The 25,124-nt window shown below is 31.9% G+C and overlaps 3 protein-coding genes across 4 annotated transcripts; all 3 read left to right on the plus strand.

The window, feature by feature from the left end:
- Window positions 1–998: 998 nt before the first annotated feature.
- Window positions 999–6,529, plus strand: LOC143245822 (sialin-like). Its single transcript, XM_076492077.1, has 3 exons — window positions 999–1,059; window positions 3,245–3,438; window positions 6,422–6,529. Exons 1-3 carry the CDS (start codon window positions 999–1,001, stop codon window positions 6,527–6,529), a joined length of 363 nt encoding a protein of 120 aa, XP_076348192.1.
- A 2,225-nt stretch (window positions 6,530–8,754) lies between these two features.
- LOC143246749 (putative inorganic phosphate cotransporter) lies at window positions 8,755–12,218 on the plus strand. 2 transcript variants are annotated; one of them, XM_076493850.1, is made up of 4 exons: window positions 8,755–8,933; window positions 10,169–10,305; window positions 10,629–10,775; window positions 12,021–12,218. In XM_076493850.1, exons 1-4 carry the CDS (start codon window positions 8,852–8,854, stop codon window positions 12,201–12,203), a joined length of 549 nt encoding a protein of 182 aa, XP_076349965.1. In that variant the 5' UTR covers window positions 8,755–8,851; the 3' UTR covers window positions 12,204–12,218. The 2 variants fall into 2 exon arrangements, with proteins under 2 accessions (XP_076349965.1, XP_076349966.1); XM_076493851.1 differs by having other exon boundaries at window positions 10,632–10,775.
- Window positions 12,219–13,876: 1,658 nt separating this feature from the next.
- On the plus strand, window positions 13,877–23,382 carry LOC143245823 (sialin-like). The gene is made up of 3 exons (XM_076492078.1): window positions 13,877–13,982; window positions 18,409–18,494; window positions 23,257–23,382. Exons 1-3 carry the CDS (start codon window positions 13,913–13,915, stop codon window positions 23,380–23,382), a joined length of 282 nt encoding a protein of 93 aa, XP_076348193.1. The 5' UTR covers window positions 13,877–13,912.
- Window positions 23,383–25,124: the final 1,742 nt, after the last annotated feature.

Here is a 25,124-nt window from a genome sequence, read left to right on the forward strand (position 1 = left end):
TTGCGCGGCCCCTGAGTTGTGCTGTTGATGTTTCGTTTAGTCTGCTGTCCGTATATTTGAACTACGGACTCCGATCTGGCCTATTTTCCTTGTGCCGCTTTGGTCTCGCTCAGCGTTCTCACCTGACATTTTCATACTGCCCCACTTCACTTTATCGCCTCAAACAAGCCAAATTAAAATACAGAAAAACTCCCACGTAAAGATAAATAATCTAAACCCCTGCCAAGGTTCCATTTCGTTTCAGTGGCCAGTGTTGCGAATTGTGAACCTGTGGGTTTGCTATTCGATTAAACAAAAGTAGCCCAAGAGTTGGCGTTGGTGCTGTTACCTAGTTTCCCTCACTCAGGTCTCTCATTCCAAAATTTAGGAAGATTAGCGCATATAGCAATTGAGTAATTTTATGCGAATATTCACAAAACAAACATTTCTTTAGTTCTAGAAAAATTCTCATTTTCATTTTTTTTTTTTTACGTAAGCTGTCTTTCAAAAAATAATTTAGAGGCGTAAAACATAGGAAAAGTAATTTTAATTTGTGGGCTGTTTTGAACTTATTTTGCCAAAATATATCTCAATTTCTTATCTTAGCATTCAGTAACATTACTTCATTAAACATCAAAATCATGTAACAGTTCTGTTTTATTAAAATTTACAATAGTTTTCACAATAAAATATATTTTTAAAATAGATACGGTGTTTCAATTATCATTAGAATCATTCTTTTATCTGTTTTAAAACTGCTATTCCTTACTGTATAAGCTGTAACTTTTAATATAAAATTTATGATAGGTAAGCTGAGAAAAAGTAACAGTTTTGTTATCAGAGTTTTAATTATAGAGGGCGAAAATGTTTTGCATGACGTAACAAAATACAGTACGCTTCAGCCTTGAGTTAGCGGTGAATCATGAAAACACTTGATGATTGTTTTATAATAAATGCACGTGTATTATAGGAATGTTTATACGCACATTTAAGTAGTTTATTTTGTTTTATATTTTAAAATGGACAGTGATCCAACTAGTGATGTTAGAAGAGTACTGAAGCAGAAGAAACCGTTATGTAGTAAGATCAAACCGGTCCTCAACTATTATTAATGTTATCAATATATTTATTGAATTCGATTTGATTACAAATTTAATGAATTTGAAATTCGCAGTACTAAAATTGAAGCTTGTAGAAATCTAGTCACAATATATATGTGTGTGTAACATAGTTAGTCTAAATTAAAATTAATTATAAAATGCAATAAGTGCCTGAGATGTGACTGCGAGTATGATATGCGGACATAGGATGAGTGTTATATTGTAAAATATACAATTTTAAATTATTGTTTGCATACTATAAAGCTTCCACATTGTAATATTGCAATAGTAAGTCCAGAATAGCATTAACTTTGCGTTATTCTAGTTACTTCACCATTTTTCCTGTAATAGGTGATATCTCTTCCAGCAGGAATGCTTCAGTATTGTATATAGAATTAGGATTGACTGGATTAGAGCTGGACGATTATGGCGATTTAAAGTGACGGCTGACTAGTGCTGCCGAGGAATAGATTATAGTTCTTGTTAGTTCAGTTCTGTACTAGTCGACCCATGATAAGAACTTGCTCTCTCTCTTTTTGTATGGATAATGTCCTTGTTTTTGTTGTATAATATTAGTGCAATGAAAAGTTTTACATTGTTTACTGGAAGAATTTTCGTAGTACGGAGCAAATGATGGTCCGTAAGTTTTTGTTGGGCTTCTTATGAATATAGAGTATTAAATCCTTTGTTGCAAAGTGCAAAGATTAAGAAATATGCTGTCGGACCTCTATATTTAGCATTATAAGCCCTCAAAATTACAAACGCATCATTGGAAGGCGTATTTACTTGCAAATTAACATGGTAATTTCTATTCTAAATATAATTTTTTTATCAGATGTAATCGTGGACTTTGTATATATTATTATACTTCATAGCTTAAACTTACTTCTGTACTTGATTCACATGGATGTGGCTAGTGTTGTTGTGATTAGCAAACTTCCAGTTCAAAACAATGTGTTTAATGACTTTCAGACATTTTCTGATGATGAAATGGGACAATTGTAGGAAGACATACTACAAAATACAGAAAAGCTTGCTTTTGCCAAAGATCAGTCATAACAGTATTGGACAACAAGGGGCCTTTTGTTCTGTCTGAACCATACTAGTCATTAAATTAAACTAAAACACTCTAAAGTTCAAACCCAGCTTTTGTCATTTAATTATTACAGAATTTTAATTTCCAGTGATCTATACAGTGGTGTCAAAAGCTCTTTATACTTGTATATTCAATCTTTATTCAAATAGAACCTAAAATCTTATCTGTCAGGGGAACAAGTTGTTACAACCAGTGATGTCTTGAAATAAAATTTGAATGGATATATGGGAAGACATTAGTTTCACATGCCTCTACCTTTTGTGTTTATACATTAAATATATATTTTATGCATTAAATGATATGCGTGCTTGAACTCTCAAGCATAGTTGGTAGCTATGAGGATCAATATTCGTGACATTAATGCAGTTTGACCAAACTTTGTTTATAACAACTCTTTCCCGAACATTGACAAAGATAGTTATTTAAACAAATCTTTTATGTTGCACTTTGCCAAATACTTCCTGGATGTTAAAATATAAATTTATATCATACCCTCAGCTACTTAAATAGCATCCTCTTCAAAGAAATCAGTATGTACCAGTTGATGGTGCATTCTTTAAGAACGATCTTCACAGTAGTGCTCACTGACAGTTGGCACGTGAAACCATAAAATGATGATGTAACACTATGAGGTGCTAAATTATCATAGTTAATATTTTATTTTCATTACTATGAGAAAAGGGTGAGTCCAACCGTTCAGATCTACTTCTGCAACTTTGTCTTTTTCTAAATTTTTGTCTGATAACAACCAAAATGCCTTAAGTTATATTTTAAAGATAATGCATTAATTCTCTGAACCAATGTTATTTTTTTATTACCTGAAGGTTTTATTGTACACTGTAAGGACGGAAAATGTTGCATATTGGTGGTCTTTTCATAATTGGAACAATGTAAGATTTTGAATAGGCTTGTTTTTGTTTGTAAGTCATTGAATGACCATCCTACATGTTTCATATTTCTGTGTATTTTTAATTTATTTCTAATAAATTTCTAAGTATGTCTTATTAGGTTAAGCAGTATGTGTTCAGTGAAGGAAGTTATCATAAAAATTAAGTTTTCTTAATATCAGATTGGATTCCAGCTCGATATGCTGTTACATTCTTGACATTTCTTGGAGTTTTCATTGTTTATGCGTTACGAGCAAATCTCAGTGTAACTTTGGTAGCCATGTTGAACAATACAGCACTTGAAACCAATGAGACAATTTCAAAGGAATGCCCAGTTGTACACTCTTTAAATGATTCTTCTTATCACTATGAAAAGGTAAGAATGCAAATTTTATTTCTGTCACATAGTAACAAATATTAGTTTATGATTAAATAATGGTAATGTAATTTTTCTTTTCTCTTCAGTTTCCCTTTTTCATATTAATATAAAGTTAACTCTGTTGACTAACAGAGAGAAGTTCATACATGTATTTTAGGTTTGATAGTTTTGTATGTAAATGCACCATTTCTCATTATTCAAACTGTAAAAGTTATTTGAAATTGTTATTATTTTGTTTAAATCCTGACATAATGTTCAGGAACAACAAGGCACCTATTGGTTCGTCTTTCTGTCCACCCTCTAAAATAAACTAAACTAAAACTATGATGTAACTAAATTAGGAAAAATAAGTAAATAAATAAATTATCAATAACCAGCTTTTATCATTCATATAATTATTAAGCTTTAAGTTCTTACAAGACTGTGTGACAGCTATATTTTAATATAGCTCAGCAGGAAATATTACGAACACATTTTAATACATTAAGATTTCAAGTGTGTTTGGGTAAAATCTCAATATACAGAAAAAATGTGAAAATGTAATGGTTTTCAGTGAAATGATCTAATAAGCATAATTGAAATCATCAGAAATTTTGTTACATGTACATGATTTGTTGAACATTGTTATTGATGAATTTAGTTCTCATAGAAAATGCAAATTTAAGTAACTACTTCAGAATATAGCAATGTTGACGTAATGTCAGGAAGGCAGTGGTTTTATATGTTTAATTTTTTTTAAAACAAACTGTACATGTCATTTAGGCTTAGCTTTATTTGAAAAAAAACATTTTGAAAAGTTGTGAAAAGAATTATCTGTTATAAGATGGGTAGCTGACTCATTTGGAGATGCTCATCAGATGTGGAACATTTTCAAAGATAAATTTTTAAACATTTAAAGTAAATATGTTCTTCATAGAAAGAAAACAGTAACTTAAGTAAAAAAGCCGTGTTGGCTCGTAAAGACTATGAGATAAAATTAAACTGAAGTGTCATAAATGTAAATAAATCAAAATAACTGATATGATATGATATTAATATGAACAAGGAAATTGGTGAAACAGAAAAATAGGACATCAAAATGAATGTATGAGAAAATTAACAGTTCGAGTTTCTTTAACCACATTAAGAGTAAACAAAATGTTAAGATAGGAGTAGGACCCTTGGGGGATGGTAAAGGAAGACTTTTATCTGATGAATATGAGATAGCTGGGTTATTAATTTTTTTTCAGTTTTTAATAATAAAAGATTTAAGCAGTATTTCACATCTTGAACAGTTGATAGGTGGAAACAAGATCACAAAAGATGACTACATTGATTATCAGCTTGTCAAGAAAATATTGGGAAAATTAGAGAACAAAAGGCTCCTGGTCATGATGATATTTCTCAAGAATTTTGAAGGATGTTAAAGACTAGATGTTTTAATTATAATAAGTGCAAGATAATTGCACCTGATGATGGAAAAAACAAAACAGTTATTAATCAGTGATGTCGAAAACCCACTTGTTGAGAAATTTATATACAAAAGCGGCTCATTTGGGTTGTGAAAATATTTTACATAGAAGAGCGAACAATGTTTCGACCTTCTATGTAAAATATTTTCTCAACCCAAACAAGCCAATTTTGCATATAAAACAGTTATTACTTGTTAGAGATTGAGATAGGTGCACTTTTCACAGCCATAGGGGTTTTAAACAAAATTTACAATTGGTGTATGCATTTCAGAAAAGTCTGATAATTATACTGTTACCCACTACTTGATACTTACCTTAAAAGTACAAGTGACCATTTTGAAACATACTTCATATATGCCCAGCTTTGTGCTGTTAGCATTAAATACAAAAGCTTGTTAAAGGAAGAAAGAGGATGTGTTGTAAGTTTTAAGCAGGAATTACAGTTAGGAGTAAAATATATTTGCCAGGAAGTGCAGGCACTGTACAGATAACATAGAAAAATAAAACTGATTATAATGGAAAACTGGTAATCTTATTAATACTTTTTTGGATATGAAATAAATAATGTATATATTATAAAATTAATTTATAAATTGACAACTTGGTTCAAGTATCATTTTCAAAGTGTATAAATTGTTTGTTAAAATGGGATTTTTGTATGACATACTGAATTTCACTAATCACAACAACAGTTTTGTGATTCTTCTAACAATATTTAAACTCATTTTATTTCTAATATCATAATTTTTATATTTTTATCAACATTTTCCTAATAAGTATTATTAATTATATATTTGTAATAAACACTTCTTTCTTCCTATTTTTAGTTAAACCTAAAGAACAGACTGCATTTTCTGTCTTTAGTTATCCTAGACTCTTTCTCATGATTTTAATTAAGAATTTTCTTTGTTTTCAGAAAGCCAGCTGTCAGTGGCTTTAACTAACCAACAATATACCTGTAGGATACAATAAATATACATTTTGAAAGTTCTATCACTTTCGGTAATCAATAGTTTTGATGCTATATTTTTGATATCAAAGTATAAAACAAAATGATGTGATATGAGCAGCATAGAATTGGGTTAAGAGATTATTTTTTTTGTAAATATAAAATTATTTACAACATGTAGTGTTTAGCATAAGTAGATATGTTGTCAGCAGTAGAAACAACAAAGACTGGACAACAGTGTTTTCTGTACTTTGTGATAATATGTTGTGTTCTTTTTTCTATCTGTTTACTTTGTGTACTTGTATTGTGCACTGTGTTAAAATACTTCCTCTTTTTTTGCTGTTACTTCTGTTCTACACGTGCAGCTCAGTTTACACATGCACATACAAAAGGAAATCTCCTAAATGTCTAGCTTGAATAGCAGCATTAAATTAGTTTAGAAAGTTCCTTTGGCATTTTGAAACACTTCCATTTTTTAAGAGTTATAAAATAACCTGTAACTAAAAGAAGTGAAAAACTTTCCTAGAAATATCTTTTAATATATTATAGTATTTAACAACCCTTTGATTTTTTCTTTTAGGATGGAGAATTTGTCTGGGACGAAAACATTCAGGGATTGGTTCTCGGGGCATTTTCTACGGGTTTTGTATCACTCAACTCCCTGGTGGTATTCTTGCAGATGTTTTAATGCAAAATGGATATTTGGAGGAGGAATATTTCTAACAGCTGTGCTAAGTCTTCTGACCCCTGTTGCAAGTAGACATAGTGTGGAAGCTCTCATTGTTTTGAGAGTACTAGAAGGTTTAGGAGAAGTACGATAAACATGTTTTTATTTTATAATATACAATTGCAGTGTATGTTATGGATTGATACATTTAAGGATTATTCTTGAAATTGTAGAAAACCTAAACTTTACCTTATTTCCAAACATTATTAAAATTGGAATTTTTGTATTACATATTGAATTTCACTGACCACAACAAATGTTTTATGTTTATTTCAACCATATTTACCTTTGTTTTGTGTCTCTTTAAACTTATTTTAATTCATTAATAATTGCCAGTAACCTTTAGTTAAATGGTTCCATTGTTATTAATTTCAAGGTTAATGTTGTTCTATTTTCTTTCTTAGTTAATAAACTAAAATAAAAAAAAAATTCTTATTCCACATTTCATTCCCTAAATAAGAGTGGATAATTTTATGACAACATATAATGAAAAGTCTGCAGTGCATATACTTAAACTTGTGTTCGTATGTACAAGACTCTTTAGATTTTGGTACACAATGTGTTAGTGTATATATGTGTATCTTATGAGTGGAACAGTGTGGGATTGTGGTATGTTTGTAAAATGACATTTTAATATTAGAATAAGTAATTAAAATAACATTAAAAGTTACTTTCCAATTGAATAGATATTTATTATTAAAAATCCATATTTGCACATATATTAATTTTTTGGAGTATTAGTGTCATATCCATATATCTCATAATACCAGTGTACATGCATTTTATTTATGGGACAAAGTTCATCTGTACAGGTATTCAGACAGCTGGTGTGATAGAATGTAGAGTATATACATGTTTATATTGCATAGTGTTAGTTGCTGTATTCCATCTGTTCTACGTAATTACAATGTATTTGTACCTTCTCTGATGGTCCTGGCATAGTCAGTTGTTTAAGGCACTCCACTCTTTATCCAAGGTTGTGGGTTTTAATCCCCATTGCACCAAACATGCTTGCCTTTCAGCCATGGGGGCATTATAATGTGACAATTAATCCCACTATTTATTGGTGATAGAGTAGCCCAAGAGTTGGCAGTGGGTGGTGATGACTAGCTTCCTTCCCTCTAGCAAAATTAGGGATGGCTAGTGCAAATAGTTCTCTAATAGCTTTGCTCAAAATTCAAAACAAACCAAACCAACAGCTTCTCAGTGTAAATATTTCTGGATTACAGTTGAAAAATTTGAAATATTAAGCTTCATAGTAAATTTACACTGTTCTTAAAAAAACAGATTTAATGTTTTGTATAAACCAACTAATGTAACTTACATTTTACTTCATTAATAATTACCAAAAACATTTCATTTTACAAAGAAATGAACTTTTGTTACTTTAAAGGTTTATTAACTGAAGCTAATGAGGTTATTCTTACAAGCAAATTATTAAAATTGATATCCTTTTGATACCTTCTGGTAGACCCTATTTTTCAAAATTTGAAGTGGAACACTCACTCTGTTTTGTCCCAATATATTGATAAGTAATTCATACCAACTTACAATTTTACAAATAAATGAACTTTTGTTACTTTAAAGTAGTTGACATTTTAATTTGTTGTTCACACTATATCTGTATATACTGAATAGGCTAAATAATTCTAGAAGATTCTAAGATATACTGCAAAGTTCTAGTATATTATTATGGAATATATAGCACATTTTAGAATGTCACAGAGTATTCCACACTACTGAATGTTCAAGAACGTTTCCTACATAAGTAATTATGTTGTCATTTTTCTTACTTTTGAATATTCTGCATCGTATCTTAGAACTATAGGCTATAGCCTTTCTTCTAGGGCAGGTATTGAATACTCAACTTTTCACACAATTTAGTTATTTGCAAGTTCTGCCAAAGAGATTTGCATGCCACTAACGTTATGAAAACATTCTGCTAATTTCATCTGAATTTGTGTTACTTGCATGATTATGGTTTCCTCTGACAAAAACACTCTGCTGACAGGAGAGCAATGGTGTCCTTATGAATTTGCACTTGTGAATATTCATTTTCTCTTTGGCACTTTATTGACCAAACATTTTAAATTTCTGTCTGTGTTCAATTTAAATAAAAAACGTTTAATACTTATGTATATGTACTGTATTTGATATTGATATAATTTTTCTACTCAAACAGGGGTGTCCTTTCCTTCTCTATTTTCTCTTTTGTCTCATTGGTCACCGACACAGGAGAGAAGTACATTAACAGCTATCACAACTAGTGGGGCTGACTTAGGAATGGTTGTCACACTTCCAGTGTCAGCCTTACTTTGTGAATATGGGTTTGATGGAGGTTGGCCTTCTGTGTTTTATGTTTTTGGTATGTTCATTAGGTAGTTGTTTAAATGTTGAAAATATGTTTAATGTTATGATAAGATTTACAACTGAATGTTTTAAATAAAGAAAGTGATTACCTTCCTTCATTTAGAGTCTTGCTTATAAATCCTCAGAAACCAATTTTTATTAATAGCTAAGTTAACTCTGGTAGAACATAAACGTAGAGACAGAATCATTTCTGAAATCTTAAATGAAACCTCTAATTATATCTTGGCATGTAATAACATCAAACTGACAATTTTGAGAAACTTAAATTTCTATATACCAAAACAATGTAATGAAAATGTTACATAGAAAGTAATATTGTATCAAACACAACGTGGCATTTTGGGACAACATGGGACCTTTTAGTTCATCTTGGCTGTTTCATCCTTTAAACAAAACTAAAAATATTAAAAGATAAATTTTACAAAATTTTAAAGCCAGCCATTATCATGTTAGCATTGTATTTACATAGTTAATGTCTTATCAAACTGGAAAAATTACAAGTTCTCCAATTTAGGGTGGCTTGACATAAAGGTTAGTACGTGAGATTGTGAATCTAATAGTCTTTGGATTAAAGCTCTTTGCTGTCAAATATGCACTTTGGAACAATGAATGTGTTATGGAAGTGATGGTCAAAGCTATTTGATTACAGTTATTCTAAGTTGTTGGGTGTTGTTGGTTAGCTGGCTTCTGTCTAATTAATGATTTTAAAATTAGGGTTAGTAAGCACAGATAGCTCTTGTACAGCTTTATGCAAATATTCTAAACCTACAAACAGTGCTACATTTTGTATTTAATCTTTATAATTATTCTTTTGATAGCCAATTTTTTGTATTCATAAACAATGTTTATTAAAATATGCTATCATTTGAAATACTTGTAAAGTTAATGTGTATACTCATATTTTGTTCATTGAATATGTTACCCCAATTTTCAATCCCTCAGCATACTTTAAATTGAAAAGTAAAAATTAATTGGTATATAAAAAGAGTTAAGTATACTTAAACCCTTTTAACTATAATAATGTGACCTTGTTATACATGCATTAGTTGTTGTGAATGGATTTTACTTTCATCATTAATTAGTGTCTTGACGTTTTGTCTTCGGACAATTGAAGTTTCTGTCTAGTTGGATTTTTTCTTCCTGTAATATAAATATTGAAAAAGGATACTTGTGAATATCCTCTTGTCAGTTTTGATCTTTTTTAATTTCTTTTGTATGATCCATTTTTAGGTTCTTGTGGAGTTATTTGGTTTTTATTTTGGAGTATACTTGTAACAAACACTCCAGAAAGTCATCCAAGGATTTCTGAAGAAGAGTTAATATACATTCAACAAAACAGACAAACTGTGTCATCACCACTTCATCAGGTATAAGTATTTAATTAACTTTCTGATAATCTAACTCTTTAAAAAAAATCATCCCTAAATATTAGGGACAGCTAGTACAGATAGTCCTTGTTTAACTTTGCATTAAACTTAGTAAAAAACGAATGACAGTTTTGCAGTAATTGAGCACTTGCATATCTGTTTGTTCCTCAGATCTGTGTAGGTATAAATAGAACTTCAGAACATTATTGCTTGTTTACTATTCCAATAAAACATTTGAATTCCTTTTTTGTCAGAACACAAAATAAACTAATGACAGCTGTAATAACCAAAAATATTTTTCTTACTGTTTCTTTCTACATAAGCAGGCAATTCCATGGAGAGCCATCTTGACTTCTGGACCAGTGTGGGCTGTAGCATTAACAAAATGCTGTGTATCTTGGGGCTTCTACACACTCTTCACAGAACTTCCAAATTATTTTAAAAGGGTTTTACATTCCCCCATCAAAAGAGTAAGTAAAGTAAACTAAGCTTCATAGATAAGGATATCAAGAGGGAATTTTCAATCTTAAATCATGAAAAGATGCTATTAACTGTTAACTATCTTATAAAAAAAATTTGCCCACACATTAGTGGGTAGTAAACAAATAATGTAATAAAAATACTTCATGTTGTTATTAATTTTACTTGTATATAGTACATTAAATAAAGGTAAAATGTGTTAGTGGTAAGCTTTTGAAAATTATATTTGCCAATATAATACTCCTATTTGTGAATTTACATACAATTATATTCATGAGTATGGCTTGTTTATAATCTTGGTTTTAACAAATTTAACATATCTTGATGTCACCATTATCAGTTGATTTTAGGTTTTGCTCATAGGAAGTTAGTATTTTTCTTGTTGGAAATTAATAGTAATCAGTGTGTTTTTCTTATAGCAAAGCTACATTGGGCTGTCTGCTGAGCCCACCAAGGGGAATTGAACCCCTAATTTAAAGTTGTAAATCCGTAGACATACCGCTGTACTAGCAGGGGTGCAATAGTGATTAGAAATAAGTAGATTAGTCAAAAACTGTTCATAAAATTTATATTTCTTTCATGGAAATTTTAAAGGCTTTAACTTATTTATGATTCAGTTAAAGCTTGACCAATATTTGTTTTACGACAAGTCATCTGAGTTTGTGTTGTCATAAGTTTGCACTTGTAAATTCAGTGCCTAATTATTGCTTTGTTTTCTGTCAACATACCATGTCCATTATAATGGTTGAAACATAAAATAAACTGACATTCAAGAAAACAGAAATATTTTGCTGTTGTATCCTATGATTTTATAGATGTTATTTAACATTTATGCACTTACTGGTATGTCTTGAATTATATCCCTTCATTTTACAGAAAGTTACGAATAATGATTTATTATTTTATATAAGAAAATGCCCCATGTATTTTTATACCGATACAGTAGTTTACTTTCTGCCTAGGCTAATAAAGCAAATCTGTTTCAGCCAAAAATTATAATTGCATTTTACATGTAAAGATGTGTTTATGTTCTTGATTTGTTTCTCAAACCTACCACCCATTTTATGTAGTTGTATGTCATATATTTACATGTATGAATAAAATGATTTCATCATTTCTGATGGTGTTGCTCTGATTTATATGTTTAAACTCTTATATGGCACTTGCTTGTTTTTGTACTTGGCTTCCAAACCCTTTGTAGACCTCTTTTGTTTTGTCTTCCTTTGCATCTACAGAATGGGTTTGAAAATTCTGCAATATACCTTGCCCATACCGTGTCATTTGTTGCTTTTGGTGTCATTGCTGATTGCATCAGGGCTCGAAGTCAGCTTAAGATTACTCACATAAGAAAACTGTTTGAAACAACAGGCAAGTACAAAAAAAAGCCAGTTCTTCCATATAACGTTATTTACATATAGAAAAATGTTGATATTTCGGTTATATATATATCTCTAGTCTGTAGTTAAACACACAGCTAAATCCATCATAATAAATAGAGGTGAATAAAAAGTCCACTTCAAACGTTTCACTTGTAAGCACCAAGAACATATTTCTTTAAGTGTAGGTAAGGTAGGTGACATAGAACAATTCCACCTAACCCACAGTCATTCTTATTAGTCTTGTAACATACAGAAAAATCATACATAAAACCATCACACACATTAACAAAGAGCTTTTATGACAGAAGTACAATTAGAATATGAATGTTAAATTATTAAGGTCTATAATGTATTTATAAATTAAGTAAATAAAAGGAATTGAAAGGGCCAGTACCAGAGACATGAAAATTGCCTACTTAGCTTTATCTCACGTGGGAATTTTTAAGGGTCGAAATGTCTTCAGTTGGGACAATATTTGATAAATTCATGCAGTTTATTATAGCTTGAGTTAACTTTTGTAGATCACCAGTGCATCAAGTTTGAGTGTGTAAGCTTACATTCATATCTTAAGTTTACTATAAACAAGTTTCATATTTATTTATTTCACCACAAATGCACATAATTAGTTTGTCAGTGCTTTGGAAATGGCTGGAGTAATGGAATCACTTTTGCATGTCATTTTGGTAAATTTTACAAACACATAAGCCTTTTTATTCATTAATTTATTTTCAGTTTGTTTTCATTTTGTAACATAATGGCAGAAAGATTTATGATCAAAGTCACTGTCATGCAAATTATATGTTATAAAATATATGAAAATAACTGCTATTCTAAAACCTTAATAATTTGAATTGTGTAGAATTATACATACTTTTATCTGTTAACAAGCAATCAGCTAGAGAAAGTCCGTGTATAATTCTACACATTAATTTATTACATTATGAGTCTTGAAAATGAGTAATGTGTTGTTATCGAAGATTCATTGTTAGAGATCGAGGAAGGCATTGTTTATCAAAGATTAAATGACAGTCCGTATTTTAAAACTAGTTTGTAGTATGCACTCTTCAAGATTACAGTGTAGCTTCATACTTTATTTATTTATATACTTTTGATTAACAGCAGACCATTTCTAGTACAATGAATTGAGGTCAGTATACTGAATCTGATAATTCTAAAATACAATGTTTTGAGAGGTTTTATAAATTGAGGTATTGCAGAACCAGAAATGTATTTATTGTAACACAAAATTTATATTTATTAATATTTGTACTAAAAGGCAACAGAAGATGTTCAGAGAGACAAAGTAATGAAGACTTTTCAAGAATAAGCAAATAACTGACACTTTAGATGTAATTAGCTTGACTCTTGAAGGTATGACTTTTTTTTTTGTAAGTTTATGTATATTTATATATATATATATATATATATATATACAAAACATCCTGAAGCTTTTACTGATGAAACAATGGTCATAAATAAATGAAATGTTTTTTTTGAAAAGTGCAATTTTGTTTGATTTTTCTTCAATTCTGTAATTACAAACTTTCATGAAGTACAGACAGTTTGAAGTATCAGTTATTATATATGTATATTTGTGTTCACTTTCATCAAGAACTACTTTTTCAGTGATTTTTAATTTTTCACTTTCTTTCTTTTTTGGTAGGTTTACTTCTTACTGGTCTGTGCTTCAGTAGCTGTTCCTGTCCCGCTGTAATCACATTAGCATTCTATCAGTTTTGATACTTAACATGGTTTTCTTAGCACTTACAGCTGGTGGTGATTCTCCTGTTCCATTGGATCTTGCCCCAGCATATGCAGGTTAGAATGAAGAACAGTTTTTCTTTGTAGTTTTTAAGTGATTATTTTCATTCTAGTTAAACAGTATGTTTGCAAAATTGTTACATACTATAGTAATAATTACTTATTGCAATACTTTGATAACAAAGCTCTGTTTTCAAATGTTTCAGTGCATTTGGTGAGCTATAAGTAAGGTCTCAATAAAGATATTAATTATATTGTATTTTGGGAAGTTTTAAGAACCTTTATGTACTTACATGCTGTGATGGTAGTAGTTGAAATTAATTTGAAACTGCTATATCATGCAAGTGCAATTTTATCACAATGAAAGATTTGTTATTTCACTTATAATTTGATTTTGGAAATGGGCTTTTCTATAGGCCACCTTGTATTTTAGTTTTAGCTTTCTTACAAAAGATTGTAAGTTTGGAGATGCTTTTCAGTCTTCCAGAAGTGGGAAGAGCAAAGTTAGAGGAAGGTGTTCTTTGTAGATGAATCTAAACTCAATTTGTGTTGCAAGAAACAAAAGTACTTTATTCAATGGAAGATAATTACAATAAAGCTTACTGTGGGACTAATACCAGTATATCAGCAATGATGTTGGAGATCTTCACAAAATTAATGGCATTGTGATTACAGATTCTTATCCATTGCATCATCCTCTCAGAGACAAGATCTGTTGATCAGGGATACTTCTACTACTAAAAGCATTATTTCAGATATGTGGAATAAGTGATGAACAATAGCTGGATGGAAAAGGGACATTCAACTTGTGGCATGACCCACATAAAGTCTCATTATGAATACAATTAACCCTGTTGATGTGGGAGGGTCAAAGTGCACATGTACAACTTTATACATTGCTACATTAAAGTACTTCATTACTAAACTATCTTAATAAACTTGGCACCAACACATAGTTTATAATTCAAATTTGTTTATATCTTAACATTAATATTTTAACTTTAAAAGCAAATATTTAAATAGAATCGTAAGTCTGCATCTCTGAGTCACATGATGAGATGGTTCTCAGAATTGTGTTTTATAGATTTTCTCCTGTGTAAAGGTTTCAAGTTGTTCAACCACTTAGAACATAGAATATCATACTGTGGTTATTAACAAGCCAGAAAATATAATTTCAACGTTTTTTTTTTTTTTTTTACTGAGACACCATTATATATGTTCAAACGACATTTAGTTGTATTCTCTGATTTTTAATAAGTATGTTTATTGACATGCTTGTCTTTTACATTTGCGAGTTTTGTAATATTTGTCATTGTTATTATTGTAGTGTCTCCTTGTATCTATATGATAAATGTAAAACTAGAATAAATGTTTTTAGTTATTTAACATTCCTATTTTCTTTAAACATGGAATTGTAATGAGAGAATAATTGACATCTGTTCCCATCTCAAGGATTTAAAATTTTATTCAACATGAATGTCTAAATATGATACAGTGGAGTTCTCACTAATCCACAAAAAAGGTCGTTAATGATGGAGAGTCGTTAGTGAGGGGTGGATACCCAATTCGTTACCAAGATTTAAATTATGTACGTTTTTTATAATAGGCAATCGGTCTCTGTTCATTTTAAGGGTATGGAGTATTTAAAACGAAATAAAAAATGCGGTAATATGTAATGCAAAATATATTTTGACTAGTTCTCACTACTTTACCTTGATTTTATGAGGCTATTAAATATTTAAACACAAGTCTATTCACCATTCTGTACACAAAAAATGTTCAAATGCAGGTTTAAAATACGATCCTAAAATACATTTCTTAAAAAATATCACTGTAAAATGTAACACGCAAAAGTGTTCAAATACTGACTGGATATACGATCGTAAACTAAAGAAATCACTAATGTTCATGCAGACTTAAAATACGATCATAAAGACATTTTCTTAAATCACTAATGCTCATGCAGACTTAAAATGCGATGATAAAGTACATTTTATAAAGAAATCACTGTAGAAGAAATGCTACACACGCACAAAAAAATGATCAAATACAGACTTAAAATACGATAAACTACATTTTCTTAAAGAAATCACTAATTTTTGTTTGTTTTTCTTCGAAAATTGTACAGTTTCAATGTCTTTGCTCACTGCTACCATGCAATCTACAATGTCCATTTTGCCGTGTTTGAGACCAAACTGTAAACGTTTTTCTGCATATGACATTGCAGTGCACAGTCAATTGGCTCGAAAGACTCTACAGTTGTGTCGTCACATTCTTCACCATCATCACTCTCGATTTCTTCAGGACACGCGATAATATTGTCAGAAACTGAATGATCACAAACTGGAGTTTCGTTGTCGAAGTTGACATATTCGCCAAGAGTTACACCATTCAAGACAGGCCTGAAGTCGGGGTCATATTGGTTTTCTGAAACATTGTCTTCACTTTCGTTTGACCCTTCGCCTAAACAGAAGTTAAAGCCGCATTTCAAGAAACACTTTAGAATTGTCAAGTCTTAACTCGAAGCCAAGCGACGCGTAACCACACAATTGCGTTCAGAAGAGTGATTTTTTTGCACAACTCAAGACCTGTAGCCGTCTGGTCGTTTCCATGTGAAACAAAAGTTGTCTCAAGAATGTTTTGCGATACAGCAGTTTGACGGTCTGTATAACTCCGGCCACAAGGCTGTAGCTTAGAAGTTGCATTAGGAGGAAGTAAAACGATTTTTACATTAGATAGAGGGATTGCAACATGAGCAGTGCAGTTGTCGATAAAAGCAGAACATTGCATTTCTGAAGTTTCATTTTGTTGTTAAAGTTTTTTGCCCATTCGGTAAATATGGGAATTGTCATCCAGACTTTTCGGTTGTGATAAATGAGAAGGCAGACCGCTATGTAACTTCACAGAATATGCCACATAATAATGTCACTTAGTTGTTAGTGAGAGGTAAAATAATCAAAATTGTTCAATTTGGTAGGTCGTTAGTCGCGTTTGAGGGGAAGTCGTCCACGAGGGGTCATTTTAATGCAAATAGGGTACCGTCAAAAATTTTCCGGTCGTATGACAGGGGAAGTCGTTAGTGAGGGGCTCCACTGTATTTGTTACCATAAAGCATACTTACTGTTAATCATAAATTACTGTTTTAAACCTGTATACTCAGTTCAGTAATATAAAGTAATGTAGAAAACTGTGTGCACAATATTGTTCCAGTAACACTTTCCTTCTTGGCATCTCTTACGCTTTTATAACAAACACACACACACAGAGATATATATATACTGAGGGCTGTTCAAAAATACGCTGACTGACATCATAAAACAAAATGTACTTTATTTAGAAGTTACAGGTCTGGGACCCCTTCAAAGTACTCTCCTCCCCAATGCACACACTTATCCCAACGGTGTTTCCACTTGTTGAAACAGTCCTGGCAATTTCTTTTGTAATGTCCTCCAGCTCCTTCGCCGTGATTTGCCTTAATCTCTAGAATCGCCTCAAATCTTCTTCCTTTCAAGGGTCTTTTGAGTTTGGGGAACAAGAAAAATCGCAAAGGAGGAAGGTCAGTGTGAGGAGGGGGGTGGGGAGCAACAGTGATTGAGTGTTTGGCCAAAACTCACGAGTTCAGGCACAAATTTCGCAGCAACTCGGTGCATCTTCAATTGTTCGGTCAAAATCTCTAAATAAGATCCAACTGATATCCCACACTCTTCAGCAAGCTCCCTGACAGTCAGATGTCAATTTGCCCACACCAGGGTGTTGATTTTGTCGACGTGGTGGGTCGTCAGTTGACGTGGAAGAACGCCCAGGATGCTCATCATCTTCAATGGACTGTCGACCATCCTTAAAACATTCATGCCACTTGAAACATGCCGTACGCTTCATAGCAACATCACCATAAGCCATGTTAAGCATAGCAAAGTTTCAGTTGCAGATTTTCCAAGTTTAACACAAAATTTCACAGTAAGTTGTTGCTCCTTCAGGTCATTCATTCTGAAATCCGCCAAACGAAAAAATCGCACTTCACTTAAAACCACGAAGCTAATACACAAATGAAGATATCTGCAATCGGAAATGGCGTCGTAATCAGCTGATCTTTGCGAACCTAGCGACACCAAGCGGATTCCCCTGGAACCAACAGGAGCCGCGCAATTCAAACAGTCCGCTGTATTTTTTAACAGACCTTGTATGTATATATATATATGCTTGAGAATGTTTGGTATTGCACGTTACTATCCTACACAGACGAAAATATTTCTTTAGTTACGTTGTCATCAAAAGAAATAACTTATATTGACATTTTGTTAAATATTTCAGTAATACTTTCCTTCTTTGGTTGTCTCATACACTGTTTATAACACACATGTACTCATCACACTTTAGAGTTTTGGTATTGCATGTTACTGTCCTACAAAGATGAAAATATTTCTACAGATACACGCTCATAAAACGAAATAACTTATATTGACATTTTGTGTTATTTTTTTAGGTGTTGTGATGGGAATTGTCAATACAGTTTCTAGTTTTCCTGGTATTTTTGCACCAACGGTTGCTGGTGCTTTGACAGAGCATGCAGTAAGTAAATGTGCATATTTCTATTTTCATTATATATAACTTATTTTTTGTTTCTAAGTATTTAAGTTAACAGGTTATTACTGTGAAGACACATAAATCTAAAGAGTTTTAAATTATTTTATCTGCATTGTACAATCTGCCGATTAGTACTGGAATAAATCAACATAGCAGTGAGATTAAAGCAAGTTTAATATTGTCAGAAATATGCCTTATTTAATTTCAACAGAAACGTGGGTGGTGCTATTTTAAATGTTAAAAAATTAAATGAATTTTTTTCATTTGTTTCTCACCAACATGCAAATAATGAAAATAGTTCATTTATTAATCAGAGGTAATTATCAATCTCTGTTTCAAATGTTTTCTTACATTTATGAGCCCATAAAAGACAGTATGTTTGTAGCAAAACCCTTAACTGTCAAGATATGTCTGTGTGAAACTTACAGCACACTTGCAGTTTGACAAAGTTAATAAGTTTGCATCAAGAGATTACAAATTTTTATCATCATTTCTGTGGTACAGTCTCTAGAATGAAATAATACCATTTAACAATAGTCTACACCATTTAATATTCATTTTAACCTTTGTTTATAATGACTGAGTAAAAAACTAGTGTTTTGAAATTTCATTCAAAGCTCTTTGAAGTTAATAAAAAAAAAAGAATATAATCTTTTATTGAGTTTTCAACTTTTTATATCTGAAAACACTAAACGATTCCTCATTTAACATGATTTATAAATTTGTAGTACTTAGTTAATCTTAATTAAACTTACTTCACTAAATCTTCAACTTCAGGACCATGATTTTATCATTTTTATCTATAAACTTCTGGTTCATTCTTGGGATTATTACTAACAACTTCCTACACTTTCTGGTTATGATTAAATCTACCATAAGTCAATGAACAAGAGGACTGGCATACTGTTCATCCTGTTCAAACTAAATCCATGGCTTTATGGTACGTGATCTTTTGTTGACAAAATACACTTTAAGAGTGACAGTCATATCAAAATATTCAGTCAGACAAGAGTACTCTGAGAGTTGGCAGTGGATGTTGTTGTCTTCCTGCTTGTCCTCTAGTCTATCATACAAATATTGTGAATAAAAATTCTAAAACAAGCAATTGAAACTTTATCAATTACGATACAGCAGTCATGGATGATCACATGGTTTCAGCATGTGGTACTAAATGGCTAATATTCCCTTCAAACTTTGCTTTTGTGACGAAGATGATGAAATTTGGAAGTTAACCAATTTTCCATGTAAAAATGGGTAAATTTGCACATTTTCATTTATATAAAGACTGAATAAAACAACATATGAATCAATATTTACATGTATTTATACTAAAGTTATACTGAAATATTTAGAAGTGGATAGTTTTTCGAGATTTGCAACTCTGATGTAACTCACTTTCACATCATGGTTTCTGTATACGCTCCCAGGTCACAAAAGCAAAGTTTGAAGAGAAAAATAGGTCTTTCCATTTACTTTAGGCATAAGCAATTGAGAAATAACAAGGAACAAGGAAAAGTAAAATTTCGTTACATATTGTTATCTGTATGTGACACATAACTCACTCTGACTCTTTATTTGTGGTCCAGTGAAGACACCAGCTTTGATCTTTGTCTCAAAAAAGCTTAGGGAAGAAGTCTTAAAGGTACTTAAAGGTTGCAGACTCCTTATCAAGAGCTGTGACAAATTGTTTCATAAGACCCAATTTTATGTGCAATGATGGGAACACAACACCTTCTGAAGGTCCACTAGTGGCTCACACTTGACATTGTTTCTCCCCACAGAGAACTTGGTCCATTATGGTCAGTGCTTTCTGTTGTAGTGCAATGTGGTGTCCCTGCTGTCCCAAAGGCAAAGATAACATGGAAACTTGGTAAAGCCTCCTTGGAAACCTATCAGGAATGCCACCATTTTGAAGTCTTCTATAATCTTCCAGCCATACTCATCATACTTTAAGGCTTCTAGCAAGGTCTTGATGCTGTTTTATTCCTTTTGAGGTGCACTGAATGAACCATGTGAAGAGATGGATACTTATTCCTGTTATGGAGCAGCACAGCTTTGAGGCTTCTGGATAAGCTTTCATTGAAGAGGCACCACTTGTTCGGACTACAGGCAATTCCAGTTGCCTCACACAGACTAGATACATTGTGGTAGAGGCAGAGCACATCTTGACAAGTGAAGAAGCTTGAAAATGTTAGTGATGCTTCCTCTTACTTGCGACTTGCACACTTTCATCTAACAAATCCCACTCCTTGAACCTAGACGCCAAAACTTGGCATTCAACTTTGTTAGATCAAGTCATTTAGGTCTCTTTGGTTGTGGTAGTATGGATTTATCTCACCAGCTGCATTTCTGAAATTGTAATCTGCATCTTCAGCATCTATCTTCTCTTCTGATTTGCTGCTCTCTTGTGAGGATGGCTGCTTTCTCTCTGGCAGAGTGATTACAGGGAGCGTGAGGGCAGTGTCGCACTGGGAGATGGATGATAGAAAGTCTGAATATGTGATAGTAGATGCATTATTGCCAACTCAATGTTTGAAGGGTCCACCATGCAGAAGTAGCAATTGCTTGAATGGTCAGTGGGTTCATGCCAAATTCTTGAAATAGTGAACTTCACGGCTCTCTTTTCCCTCTGTACCATTCTGCAAAATAGCAAAATAAAATTGTTATTATGAAGAATAAATTTATTTCATCCACAACTAATGTGTAAGAGGTTCATGCAAAATATTTTGTGATATTTTTCTGTACTATTGGAAACTTTTAAAAAAATGTAAATTCTAGAAGGTCTAAAATTTGTGTGATATAAAATCTTACTATTCAAGCAAGCAAAATTGTCCATCTTCTAGAGTTTTTGCAGTGCTCACAGATAAAATGAGGTACCCAGGGTTTGTCTTGATCCCGAAAGGCATACCCAAATATGCCTTGTAGGCTTCACACATCTTAGCAGATGCTGTCCAGAGTGCTTTTTTTCTCTTGATAAATTGGCCACATACATAGCAGAATGCATCTGGAGAATGCTTGAGCTTCTTAATGCCATATCTGATAAAATCAGATAGGTCTATGTGTTGACTTTAGGCAGCTAGAACTAAACTCAAGTGGTGAGTGGCGAGCATCTGTATGTACATTAATGTAGAAATTCTAGAAAATTCTCGCAAGCTCTACCACATCCCAGAAAGTTCTTGTAAGTTTGAGAAAATTCTCTCTCAGCTCCTCAGCACTAAATCTACCTGGAATATTCTGGAAAGTAGGTAAATTTGAAAATTTCACTACCCAGGTCACAAAAGCAAAGTTTGAAGAGAAAAGAGAGGTCTTTAACGCTTACTTTAGGCATAAGAAATTGGGAAATAACACATTCTGCCCAGAAACAAGAAAAAGTAAAAATTTTGTTGCAAAGTGTAACAGACATTTTAAAATATTTAGGATATAAACACAGTATAATTGTAATATTTATTTTATTAAGTGGTTTAATGCAACATGTGTCTTGTTAATCATATAACCTATAACAAATCTGTATCACCAGTTTTAACATTTTGACACATACTCTTAATCAGAGTGGACAGAGAGTGTTGCCTGTTCCTGAGGGAGAGTAACAGAATATGTGCTCTTTCCATAGATACAGGATATGATAAACACCTAGAGAGTTCTTTTGCAATTTGAGAGTTTGGTTGCAAAAGACAAATGCAGGTTTGTAAACAGAATAACTGGGACACTCAAGCAGCATTAAACTCTGTTGCTAAATACATTCTACAAGTTCAGTCCATTAATTTTTACTTATGGATAGAACTGAACCTTTTATTTCATTGTGGCAACTCAGGATAAAGCAAGAATATCTAGCAGAAGAATATGAATTAAATGACTTGGATTCTGTTTGGATACAGTTGTTGAATTACTGTTATTTCTGATTATTGTGTGATCTTTTATTTTTAGTTCCACTGGACTAGGATGGTTTTCTTGTGGGTATATCAATGCATGTAATAAGTCTCCAGAAAATGGATTCATTGTGCTTAGATAGCAGTTCTCAACTCAAAATCACTTAACCCTATCAGTTAAATTATATAATCTTATATGTAGTTAATGTATCACTGTTTCAGTGCTTATTCCAACTGTACCTGGTCCTCTATTCATTTGAGAGTTCTATCCGTATTTAAATTATTAACTCATCCATAAAAATCTGTCCTTTTAAATCCCTAGTGTGCATCTTTACACAATACTCTTTGGTGACTCGAATGATGCAAAATTTCATGTATGTCTGAGAAAATGTGTTGATCTGTCAGTCATAGTAACTTACAGTTGTAGTTTGACAACTGATAGTCCGACTGTCATCGTTATTAAACTGTTAACCCAGATTATTTAAAGTAGTAGAATATTCACAGTATATCATTCGATTAACATTAATTTCTGATCTTCAAGTTATCAACTTATATCACATGGTTAACACTAACTTCTGATCTTCACAATATATCAACATATATCAAATGATTAGTCCCAACTTATGATCTTTATAAGCTATCAACATATAATAGAACTAGACATTATCTGTCACTAATTTATCATAATGTTCATCCTTTCTTAATTATAATTCTTTCATCAGTTTGAGAATCTCATCATTAATGATATTTTTGTCCACTTAGACAAAGTATGTTTTACTCATTTTAGAAAGAAAATGTATATTTAATAAACATTTACACAGAACTGATTTTACTTTGTGTCTGACAATACCTAATGATTGTAATTTTATTTTTCTACTCAGGAGACTATTGAACATTGGGGCATTGTCTTTTATCTCTCGGGCGGAATTTGTATGGTCGGAGCCATCATCTTCGCCCTCTTGGATCTTCCGACCTTCAGCCTTGGCTGTTCCATTAGACATTGCTGATGACACTCAGCCTATTGTTTATGAACAAAATAATGTAAATTTGCCTGACATATAGGCAAAATGCCTTTAATAGTGGGTTGTAAAAATTTAAAAGTATCATGTGATGCTTTAAAATGTGTTGAGGAATTTGCATTTTAACAAAACTTTTATTTTATATATTTTAACTATTTGTATATTCCTGTTGTCAGTTTTTTTTGTATGTTAAACAAATGCAAACATATTTCAAGTTAAAACTATACTTATTCAGTTATAGTTAAATAATACCTAAGAGCTGACAGTTATTAACTGTTTCTAATATTATTATTATATTTTAAGTTTTGAGAGAATTTTCAGCATATTTTGTGACCTGATAATTGTTGATTTATGCATGTAGGGATAAACATTGTATGATCTTTCCTTCTCCCATGTGTTTTATATAACTTAAAATAACAAGTTATTATAAGATTCTGTGAAATTGTGGCACTTGTATTCTGGAAGCCTAAGAATAGTTAGTTCATATACAGATATTACCAGAAATCTTAGGAAGTCATACTTTAGAATAGATTTGATTATAGTCCTCCATTGTTTGTTTCATATGTTTTGGATAATGAGATTTAATACTAAAACACTTGGTAACAGAATGTTACCAATGATGTTTCTGCTAACGGTAAGAGACATCTTCTCTCCTTCTTCTTTGAGATGAGCTGGATGTGAATGATCAGATCAGTTTGGATTATTTGCTAGATTTTGAACATTCTGGCATCTGTTCTAGGACCTTTTATATACTAGCTGATGGAATTGTCGGCCTATTCATAGTACCATGTTGTCAGCTGACTTCCTGTTTGTGATTTCTTAAGCTCATTTCATAATAATAACTTATACTAATGCATCATCAAGAGGTCAGTTTCCTCTTGTTTATGAGCTCCAAAACTCGTGAGTCACATTGGTTAATCAATCACTATAGCTCATACTGTCATGTCATCCCGCTATACAAGGTTCTTGTTGGTTTCAATGTTTAAGCTTCCTTAACCTTGACAGTGTCATTTCACTTCAACTCAAACATATGACAGACAGTTTTCATCTTTAGTTTATAGCTTGAATAACCCTCTTAACCTTAACAGTGTTGATCCGCTTCAATCTAAACAAATAGCAGATGTAACTCATTCTCCTGAATTATCGTAGTTTTAATGTTTTACTTGAGGCACATAAACTTCTTGAAGGAGGTGAAGGTAGCATATCGCTAGCTCCTATTTTCTTCAAGCTTATGAAAAGTGCCACAAAACTGAGTGTTTCTTTATAAGAGCTAAAAAAAGAGGTGGAACCTTCCCACATGATGCTATCATGTCTAGTGTAGGTATGCACACGTGTCAGAACTCTGCAGACTTGACTAATTAGAGCTGTTGCTAATGTGGACTGTGGAGATGTCAGTGCCTCGATTCTGTTTAACATGCCAGTTTTCATGAATAGTTGATATGAAGGAAGATAAACAATAAACACAAACCTGGACAATTTTATATCCAGCATCTGAAGCATGGACAAGAATCTGTTTGATCAAATCATCTCTCTCCCTCATAGCCATTTTCATTTGACCTTTAATTGTCAAGGTCCCAATCACAAATAAAATGACTTTATTTGTATCCCCATTGATTTGCACTAATTCAAGAAACTTATGCATCAGTCAAACACCTGCTTTTCTGCAGCTGTATATTAGTGTTAGTCTTTCAATGAACACTAGAATTAATGTAAATACACCATGTTTTGAA

Source organism: Tachypleus tridentatus, chromosome 3 (genome assembly GCF_004210375.1).
Source record: "Tachypleus tridentatus isolate NWPU-2018 chromosome 3, ASM421037v1, whole genome shotgun sequence".
Lineage (NCBI taxonomy): Eukaryota > Metazoa > Arthropoda > Merostomata > Xiphosura > Limulidae > Tachypleus > Tachypleus tridentatus.